Source organism: Carica papaya, chromosome 4 (assembly GCF_054855325.1).
Source record: "Carica papaya isolate Zhongbai chromosome 4, ASM5485532v1, whole genome shotgun sequence".
Taxonomy (NCBI): Eukaryota; Viridiplantae; Streptophyta; class Magnoliopsida; order Brassicales; family Caricaceae; genus Carica; species Carica papaya.
This window is the reverse complement of record NC_142312.1, coordinates 16659669-16670892: the sequence shown is the minus strand read 5'-3', so window position 1 is coordinate 16670892 and position 11224 is coordinate 16659669. Positions and strand designations below refer to the sequence as shown.

Genomic DNA, 11224 nt, shown 5'->3' with positions numbered 1-11224 from the left:
GGAGGCCATTAAGGTTTTTTACATCTCCAAAATATACATAAAATTAATCTCTAAGATAATTACACAAATACTCTCACGATTAAAATCATTAGAATTTAAGTTACATTAAAAACTTTTCCCCTTGGCTTGAATTCTCTTCAGCATCAAAAGAAATGACCTTCTATCGTTCTGCCTTGCCATTATGCCCCCTTGGGGGCATTATTGAGTATCACATACTCTAACCAAGTCTAGGTCGTGCCTAAACTTGCTATTTAATCCCTGAACAAAGTGACATCTGCCATCAAGTTCTTCACACACAACACTAATCACCTGATCTACATCTGAACTCCCAGGTTCTTACAAATCAACTGTCCCTACAACTGATAAATTATATGCAACTAGATTCTCATACCTCTGTGGTCGTCTAATCTGTCTTTTCTCCTTATCTATTGTAATACTATATGGTTGTTATTGATAAGGTGCACTCTCACCTTTTGATTAAGATCTTGAACTTCATTCCTTAGACCATTGAACTGAACTTCTAACTCTAGTTATTCTTTGACACTGTGATATGATTCTGTTATTACCTTCCCCTTCTGACTATCTAGTGAAGCAGACTCATTAAATATTACATCTCTGCTGATAATCTCCTGGAGAATTGGGATCACTATACCACAACTTATAGCCTTTTACTATAGGACAACCAAACACTCTCAACTGATAGTAATCAGTAGGTGACCCAAACAATACCTCAAAAAGAGTTTTACCTTCAATAACTATAGATGGAGATCTATTAAGTAAGAAACTAATAGAGTTCACAGACTCAGCCTAAAATTCCTATCCCAAGCCTAAATGAGACAACATGTTTCATGCTTTATCATAAAATGTTCTATTCATGTGTTCTGTTATACCGTTATGTTGTGGTGACCCAACACAAGTGTAGTGTCTCACTATTTCTTTCGTACTGCAGAAATCATCAAACAACGATTGCAAAATTCCAACTTATTATCAGTCCTAAAACACTTGCCCATCGTTGTACTTGATTAATTTGAAAAATCCTATTTGTTCGGGCCATTGGCCGCATTAAACTCATTTAAATTACACCGCGTATTATTTATCATAATTTATAAATCTGGTTGATTTTTAATTATTTTTCTTTTATTTAATTTTTATTTTTATTATTTAATTTGCGTTTAATTTTATTTAATTTAATTTTAGAAAATTTGAAAACAAATTGAAAAAAATGATGAAACGGGAAGAAATACAATGGGAAAGTTTTTGCGTGGAAGTAAAGCTGCCCACACGGGATGTTGCGCACTCTGCGCGAGCGCACGCGCGCACAGCAGACAAGAAAGCAGGTCCTTCATGCGTCTTGTTGTACGACAGGAGGCTTGTGCACCTACAGGCTCGCCTATAGCACATCGGCCTAGCACTGCTGCCTCGGGCAGTGCACCACTGTCGCTCAGGTGGCGCACCACCACCACTGATGGAGGAGGCCCTCCTCCTTGGGATTTTATACCAAACATCTTTTTCTGTTCTCTCTTCACCAGATTTTGCCACTTGATATAAATCCGACGATTCTAAAATTCTATATATAGGTATTCCCATCCCATTTTTTCCCAAAATTCTATTCTTTTATTTTTCTAGACTTAGAAAGAGAAAAAGAGGGAGAGAGTAATCTAGTGAGAGAAGGAGGAAAAGAAAAGAGGAATGGTGAAGGAGAAAACATCAAGGTCTCGGTAAGAAATTTAATATTTTTTTGGACATCTTAAGATATATTTTTAGATAAAATAAAATTATTAAACATGATGATTGTGATTTTGCCAGTTTATTTGCCTTTGTGTTTATAGTTCAGATAAGTCAAATTGTTCTTATTTTCAAGCATACTATGTGAATTATAGACACTTGATGATTTGCATGTAATAAATATAATATATAGTTGGTATTATTGCCTGGTGAAAATAAAGAATAAAACGAAAAAGAAAAAGAAAAGAAAAAAGTGGAATGAAGCATGAATGGTCCGAAGTGTATCTATATTGACAAGCATATTGCAACAAGTGTCTTGTTAGGTTTTTTATCACTGAGGGATATCTGTTTCCCTAGCTTTTCGGGGTATCTATTTTCCCCTCCCCTATTTGGTCTAGAAAGACGTAAGAGGACCACTCCTAGTGGATAACGACATATCCTCTAACAAGAGTGGTATCGCATTATCTGTAGCGGTCACCTGTAGTTAAGTAATGTCATGACTATAGATATCTATTAGGGCCACTATGGTTGGTACGACTGTGGTTGTAGATCATACCATGGTTTGGCCAGCTAGAAAAAAGCTTGAGCTAATTGTCGTATCTGTATCTGATCTGGTCATTTTCAGTTGGGTAGTTGAAAATCTGTATCTGCCCTTAGAGATGGAAGTTGTAACGACTTCGTGAAGGATGATACAAAAATCTAAGCATTTTGTGATTTATTTGATTTTCTCTATTATCTAACATAATGTATGTTTGATTTTCTCTATTACTCACATGTATTTGTAAGGAATTTATAATAATTTTATTCTGCTGCATAAATTTTATCATGCACTCGTTGTTTTACATCTGTACTTGACACCCATTTGCCTTAATTAGAACTTGGGATATCACAACTTCCATCTTTGACATCCATACAGGCTTCATTCCACTTTTCTCTTTTTTTTCTTTTATAGTTTTTATTTTTATAGATTATATATTATATTTATTACATGCAATTCATCAAGTGTCTGTAATTCACATAGCATGCTTAAAAACAAGAACAATTCGACTCATATAAACATAGATGCATACAAAACAGACAAAATAACAATCATATTAAATTAGTTTATCTAAAAATACTCATTAAGATGTCGAAAGAAATACTAATTTTTTTTACCAAAACCTTGATATTTTCTCTTTCACCGTTCTCCTTTTCTTTATCTTCTTCTTTAACTAGACCACTATCTTTCTCTCTCTCTCTCTAAATCTTAAAAAATGGAAGAATGGAAGTGTGGAGAGAAATGAAAAGGAAAGGACAATTTATAGAATTTTAGAATCGTTAGATTCGCGCCAAGTGGCAAAATTTGGCGAAGAAAAAGGAGAAAAAGATGCTCGGCATGAAAAACAAAGGAGGAGGGTCTCTTCCATTGTTGGCAACAGCGCACCACATGAAGTGATGGCAGCGCACTGCTCGAGCTGGCAGGGACCTGACTGGCATGCTGCAGGCTAGCCTGCAAGCGCACAGGCCTCCAGCCGTGTGTGCAAGGCCTAGGCACACTGGGCGCCTCGTGTAGGCCCTAGGCGTGCAAGGCTTATTTGCGTAGGCTTGCTATGTGGACGGCGTACGCACAGTATGCATTGCTTTTTCGCACATGAGGTGACGCGTGGACGGCCCGCCTGCACGCAAAAAGACGCACATAAGTCCTGGCCCTACGTTGTGTGCGAAGATGGGATGTGTGCGCTGTGCGCACATCCCGTGCGTGTGTGTATGCGGATGGGACATGCACACGTACCGCGGCTACTATGCATGCGCGCGCACACAGTGTTCATCAGGTCAATCTGCTTCCCCGCAGGATTTTTCCTCATGGATTTCTTCCCGTTTCACCGTTTTTTCCAATTTCTCTCAATTTTCTATAATTAATTTGAATGAGTTAAACGCAAAATTAAATAATAAAATTTAAAATTAAATAAAAATTAACCAGATTTACGAATCATGATAAATATTAAGTAGGGTAAATTAATTAAGTTTAACGTGACTAAAGGCCCGAATTAATTAAGTTTAACGTGACTAAAGGCCCGAATAAATAGGTTTTCCAAATCATTTTAGCACAGTGATGGCCAGGATGTTACATTCCCCTCACCTTAAAAAATTTTTATCCCAAAATTTGTCTCGAATAAGTTTGATACTTTTCCTTCTTCTTGTCCTCCATCTCCCATGTTGCTTCTTCCAGGAAAAGATGCTGCCATCGTACCCTCACCATGGGAATTGTCTTGTTATGCAAGATCTTATCAGTCCACTTAATAATCTCTACAGGAACCTCCTCATAAGTCATGTCAGCTTGTACTTGCACCTCATTGCAAGGAATAATATGAGAAGGATCATGGTGGTAGCTTTTGAGCATCGAGACATGAAAGACATCATGCAGACCTATGAACTCTCGAGATAGAGTGAGGCGGTATACCACGGGTCCAATGCACTTGATGATCGAAAAAGGTCCCACATAACGAGGGCTCAACTTCCCTCTCTTCTCAAACTGCATCTTGCCTTTGTAGGGGTAAACTTTCAGAAAAACTTGATTTCTTGCAGTAAACTCCAAAGGTCGCCTACGATTGTTGGCGTAACTCTTTTGGCGGCTTTAGGCAGTTGCCAAGTTCTTGCAGATGATTGCGACCTTCTCAATGGTCTCCTGAATGAAGTCTGATCCTAAGTGGCACTTGTTCCTGACTTCACTCTAGCAAGTAGGGAAACGACATAACCTTCCATATAATGTTTTATACGGGGCCATACCGATGCTGGAGTGATAACTATTATTATAAGAAAATTCATAAAGAGGAAGATACTCATACTAGTTATCACCAAAGTCGAGAACGTAAGCACGCAACATGTCTTCTAATGTTTGGATTGTACGTTCTGACTGACCATCCATCTGGGGATGATAAGTGGGGCTGAAGTACAACCCAGACCCCAGAGCTTCTTGGAAGCTATTCCAAAAGTGAGAAATGAACCAAGGATTGCGGTCGAACACAATGGGTGAGGGAACTCCATAAAGCCGAACAATCTCATCAACATATAGCCAGGCTAACTTACTAATGGATTCAGTGGTTCGAATAAGCTGGAAATGGGTAGTCTTGGTTAGCCTATCCACAATGACCTAGATGGAATTTTGACTAGAATAGGTTCTGGGCAATCCGGTGACAAAGTCCACAGTCACATACTCCCATTTCCATTTAGGGATCAAAAGACCCTGTAGGAAGCCACTAGCCATAGCCACATGCTCCCTTCATCTGTTGACAAGTGAGGCATCGGGAGACGTAGTCAACTATATCCTTCTTCTTTCTTGGCCACCAATATTTTCACTTCAAGTCCAGGTACATTTTGATACTCCCAGGATGAATAAATAACTTAGAAGCATGGGTCGTCTTGAGCACATTCGCACGTATAACAATGGGGTCCCAAATTAAGTTCCAGAATCTTAACAGTCCATCATCTGAGATCCTTAAATGAAGGGATTAATCAGAAGTGAACTTACCTAGATTCTTGGTGAGTTCTTAGTCCGTGGCCTAGGCTTCCTAGATCTTCAAAAAGAGATCTGGTATGGCTCGGATCTGGGCGAGATAGGTGCCCTTGCCGTAATAGCTAAGGGAGAGCGATTATATAGTGTCCATCATCTTCCAACTAGAGGCCATGATTTGAGCCAACATGGCAGACTCCTTTCAACTTAGTGACTCCCGATGTGATAAATGACCTGACAATCGCAATCTTTCATAAGATCCATCCATCACCTCTCCCTCATATTTAACTCTTTTTGAGAAAAGATGTACTTGAGACTCTTATGGTTAATATAGATTTCAAAAGTGTGACCATACAAGTAATGTCGTTATATCTTCAAGGTAAAGATAATGGCTACCAACTTTAGGTCATGGGTAGGGTAGTTTTGCTTATGAGTTTTAAGCTGTTGGGACCCAAATATGACTACTCTGCCATGCTGCATTAGGACACACCCTAAACCAATATGAGATGCGTCGCAGTAAACTTGGAATCTCCCAACATTGTCAGGGAAGATTAACACAGGAGTAGAGGTGAGACGAAGCTTCAGTTCCATGAAGCTTTCACTGCACTCATAATTTCAGATAAAGGGTACGCCCTTTCGGGTGAGTAGAGTCATAGGGGCAACAATCTTGGCGAATCTGTTAATGAACCGTCGGTAGTAACTTGCTAAGCGAAGGAGACTACATACCTCAGCCACGTTGGTGGGCAGATTCCACCTTGGACAGATTCCACCTTGGACAGATCTACAAAAACTCATTCACTTGAAATTACATGACCGATAAAAAAAACTCGATCCAACAAAAAGGAGCACTTGCTTAGTTTTGTATACAGTTGGTTTTAGCGGAGAGTCTCCAACACTTCAGCCAAATGCACAGCGTGTTCCTCAAAGCTTTTGGAATATACTAGAATGTCACCAATAAAAACGATGATATACTGATCTAGTGCGTGCCAAAAAATTAAGTTCATTAGATTCATGAAGGCTGCTGGGGCATTGGTCAATTCGAACGACATCACTCTAAACTCGTACAAATCGTACCTGCACCAAAAGACAGTTTTTTGAATATCTTCTTCTCTAACCCTCAACTAGTAAAATCCAATCTTGAGAGCAATCTTAGAGAAGACTATGGCTCTTTGCAGTTGTCAAAGAGATCATCGATCTGGGGTGAGAGGTACTTACTTTTAATGGTCACTCGGTTAAGTTCCCTGTAGTCCACACAGAGTCGGAGGGAACCATCTTTTTTCTTCACGAACAACACCGGAGCACTCAAGGAGAATGGCTAAGGCCAATAAAGTTTTGGGAGATGAGGTCAGAAAGCTAATGTTTTAACTCTGTTAGCTCAGCGCGACTCATGCGATAAGTTGGCTTTGAGATCGGCTGGGTTTCAGGCAACAATTCAAGTAAGAACTCACCTCATGTGGGGGAGGTAGTCCAAGAAGTTCGATGGGAAAGACATCCTAAAAATTGCAAACAATTGGTATCGAACACACAGCAGGATCAGCACCCATATTTTTGTTCATTCAATTGTTAGGAAAATGATAACAAAAATTTTTATTCCTTTTTCGGGGATCGTAAAGTTATAATTTTACTTTCACGGTCTATTATAGCTCTATACTTTTTCAGCTAGTCCATTCCTAATATCACATCAAATCCTAAAAAATCTAACAGTATCTGGTTTACACATACCTCTATTTCTAAAGTTTTTATCCTACAGTCTTTATATACATAGTGAGCCTCTAGCAGTCCCTTGGAGGGATTTTCTACCACTAGTATTTTTTCTAAAGGTTCTGGTTTAAACTCTAGATTATAAGTAAATGCACAAGAAATAAAAGAGTGAGTTGTACTTATATCGACCAAAGTTTTGGCAGAAGTGTTATGAATAGAAAGCATACTCTGGATAAGGACAGGAGCAGGAAGGGCACCAGATTCAGCTAAGTGGTACATTCGACCTTGTGCTATGGGTCGGGTTATATCCTTTGATCATTTGGGGCAGTCCTTTATAAGGTGCTGAGTGATTCTACACCAACAGCAGGCGTTTTTGATACACTAACAGGGCAGGTCACCATGCGAGCGACCACAATGCTGAAAGGGTTGGCTAGATCGGACAGGTGGAGCTATAGGTGGGGGCAAGGCAGGAAAAAGGGAAAGTCTATTTCATTTGTCTAGAGGGTTACTTACTGGGTCAAACAATCTCCTTCTAAGCTATTAGAGTTGTTGTTGGGTACGGACTCGAGTAATGCGTTTGTGCTTGGCCGAGATAAGATCTTTGGCCAATTAGGCATCTTCGAGCACCTCTGCATACGAACTGGGTCTTAGCATCGCAACCTGATCATAAATGTCGGCACTAAAGCCCTTGAGAAACTTCCTAACTTTTCGGCTTTCAGGGGTGACCACCAAAGGGGCAAACCAAGATAGTTGAACAAAACGGACCACATATTGGGCAACAGACAGACTTCCTTAGTGAAGGTCTTGAAATTTCTCCTCTTTCTTTTCCTGAGCATAGGAAAGGAAGAAGTTATCAAAGAAAACATCCATGAAAACTTCCCAGGTGGTAGGAGTAGGTATAACTTCCTTCTTAGGTCACCACTAGTGTTCTGCTTCACTGTTTAACATGAAAGCTGCAAGGGAAACTTTTTATTCTTCGGTTAGGTCTAAGAGAAAGAAGAGTTTCTCTTTTTGTAGGATTCAGGCTTCGGCTACTAAAGGATCAAGGCCACCTTCAAAGTGTGAGGGGTTAAGTTTCCTAAATTCTGCTATATTGTGGGAGATAAATCAATCTGTGTTTCGGTATTCAAGGGTAGGGGACGGACAAGGGTTGACCTGATTTTGTCTTATGACTATAATTAATCCTTGGATGGCTTAGAAAAGTTATACAAATTTAGCCCTGATCGGATGATCTGGGGCTTCAGGTAGCGCTCAGTATGCTCCACGGATGATCTTCATCGCATCATTCCTACAAAAGAAATGAAGACACAAGTTGGTGGTCTAATCTTGAAAAGAGGACTAATTTCTTTCCTAGTTATTCTAAAGGGTTCATCTACCTAAGGCCTTAGTGCAAGAGATTTGATCCATGAAATTCTACTCTGATTCCATCTGTGACATCCCAAGTGTTAATTAAGGCAAATGGGTATTAGATACAGACACAAAATTACAAGTGCATAATAAAATTGATGCAGCGGAACGATTAATAAAAATTCCTTACAAATACATATATGAGTTCCAATTACATACACATAACTGAGGTCTGAAGTGGCTATAAAATACAAAATCAAAACATAAAAGAATAATTCGACTCACTTGAACATAGAGACATACAAAATATGTAAAATCACAATCATATTAAATTAGTTTATCTAAAAATACTCCTTAAGATGTCAAAAGAAATAAAAGATTCCTTACCAAAACCTTGATGTTTTCTCCTTCACCGCACTCCTTTTCTTTATCTTCTTCTCTCACTAGACTACTATCTCTTTCTCTCCCTCTCTAAATCTTGAAAAATGGAAGAATGGAAGAAGTGGTCTCACTTATGTGTATGTAATTGGAACTAATATATATATATATATATTTATAAGAGATTTGTATTAACTGTTCCACTGCATAAAATTTTATCATGCACTAGTTATATCTGTATCTGACACCATTTACCTTAATTGCATATCAAATCCCTTACACTGAGGGCTTAGGTAGAAAGGCCCTTTAAAGTACCTAGAAAAAATAAGTCTTTTTTCAAAACCAAACCACCAGCTCGTGTCTTTCTTTGTTTTATAGGAATGATGCGAGGAAGACCATTTGTAGAGCATACTTAGTGACTTAAAGCCTTGGATCACCCGACCAGGGCTGAATTTGCCGAACTCTTCTGAGCTATCGAAGGATTAAGTGCAGTTGTAGAACAAAATAAAGCCAACCCTTATCCACCTCCTGCCCCTGAATTCTGAAACACTGAGAGATCCATTTCCCACAACATATCAAATTTTAGGAAACTTAACCCCCGACACTTTGAAGGTGGCCCTGATCCCTTAGTAACCAAAGCTTGTATCCTACAGATAGAGAAGCTCTTCTCTGTCCTATACCTGACCGAGGAACAAAAAGTTCCCCTTGTAGCCTTCATGCTAATCGGAGAAGTAGAACACTAGTGGTGACTTAAAAAGGAAGTCCTACCTACCCCTACACCTGAAAAGTTTTCATGGATGCATTTTTTGATAACTTCTTCCCTGCCTATGTTTGGGAAAAGAAGGAGGAGGAATTTCAGGACCTTTGCCAAGGGAGTCTGACGGTTGCCCAATATACAGTTCGTTTTGTTCAACTATCTAGGTTTGCCCCTCTAATAGTCACCCCCGAAAGCCAAAAAGTTAGGAAGTTTCTCAAGGGCTTTTGTGTTGACATCTATCACCGGGTCGCGATGCTGAGGCAGAGGTGCTCGAACATGCCTAGTTGGTCGAATATCTCATATTGGCCAAGCAACAACGCATTGTCCGAGTTTGTACACAATAATAACCGTAGCAGCTTATGAGGAAATTACCTCACCCAGTAAGTAGCCACCCTAATAAATGAACTAGAGTTGCCTTTCATCCTGCTTTACCTCTACCTACAATTCAACCTGCCTGACCTAACCAACCCTATCGGCATTTTCGTTGCTCACATGGTGACCTACCCTGTTGGTGTATTAATAATATTTGTTATCGGTGTAGGAGCACCCAACACCTTATAAAGGACTGCCCCTAACGGCCAAAAACGCCACCCAACCTATAGCACAAGGTTGTGTGTACCACTTGGATGAACACAGAGCTCTTCCTACTCCTGTTCCTATCCAAGGTATGCTTTCTATTCATGACACTTCTGCTAAGGCTCTGATCGATACAGGTAGAAATTCCCTCTATGGGACTATTAGAGGCCCATTGTATATATAAAGACTGTAGGATAAAAACTTTAAGAATAGATGTATTTATGAATCTGATACTATTAAATTTTGTAAGATTTGATGTAATATTAGGAATTGATTGGTGAGGAAAGTATAGAGTTATAATCAATTGTGAAAGTAAAATTATAACTTTACAGTCCTAAAAAAAGGAATAAAATTTTTGTTATTATTTTTCCTAACCATTGAATGAACAGGAACATGGGTGCTGATCCTGTTGTGTGTGTCATACCAATTGTTTGCAACTTTCTAGATGTCTTTCACATCGAACTTCCTAGTCTACCTCCCCCGCGAAAAGTAGAGTTCTTAAGTGAATTGTTGCTAGGAACCCAGCCAATCTCGAAGCCCGCCTGTCGTATGAGTCGTGCTGAACTAACAGAGCTAAAACATCAGCTTCCTTACCTTATTACTTGGAAGTTTATCCGCCTTAACCATTCTCATTGGGGTGCTACGGTGTTTTTCATGAAGAATAAGGATGATTTTCTTAGACTCTATGTGGACTACCGGGAACACAATCGAGTGACCGTTAAAAATAAGTACCCCTTACCTCATATTGATGACCTCTTTGATCAACTACAATGAGCCACAATCTTCTTTAAGATTGATCTTAGGACTGGATACCTCCAGTTGAGAGTCAAAGAAGAAGATATTCCGAAGACCACCTTTTAGTGTAGGTACAGTTTGTATGAGTTCAGGATAATGTTGTTCAGATTAACCAATGTCCCTGCAGCCTTCATGAACCTAATGAATAGAGTTTTTCGGCACGCACTAGATCAGTACGTCATCGTTTTTATTGATGACATCCTAATGTATTCTAAGAGCCTTGAAGAACATGCAGTGCACTTGATTGAAGTATTAAAGACTCTTTGTCAGAACTAACTGTACACTAAACTGAGAAATACTCTTTCTGGTTGGATCGAGTTTCTTTTCTCAGCATGTAATTTCGAGTGAAGGAGTTTCTGTAGACCCATCCAAGGAAGAAACAATAGTCAACTAGAATCCACCCACTAATGTGACTGAGGTACATAGCTTCTTTGGCTTGACAGCTTATTACCGAC

The 11224-nt window shown here is 39.3% G+C and overlaps 1 protein-coding gene across 1 annotated transcript; it reads right to left on the bottom strand.

Annotated features, from left to right (window-relative positions):
* Positions 1-3856: 3856 nt before the first annotated feature.
* On the bottom strand, positions 3857-4243 carry LOC148266330 (uncharacterized). The gene has a single exon (XM_088219084.1). It carries the CDS (start codon positions 4241-4243, stop codon positions 3857-3859), a length of 387 nt encoding a protein of 128 aa, XP_088075210.1.
* Between the last annotated feature and the right edge of the window lie 6981 nt (positions 4244-11224).

What these genes read in the sequence shown, in the direction of transcription:
- LOC148266330 (XM_088219084.1), bottom strand. Translation starts at nt 4,243, where the DNA reads ATGCAGTTTGAGAAGAGAGGGAAGTTGAGCCCTCGTTATGTGGGACCT.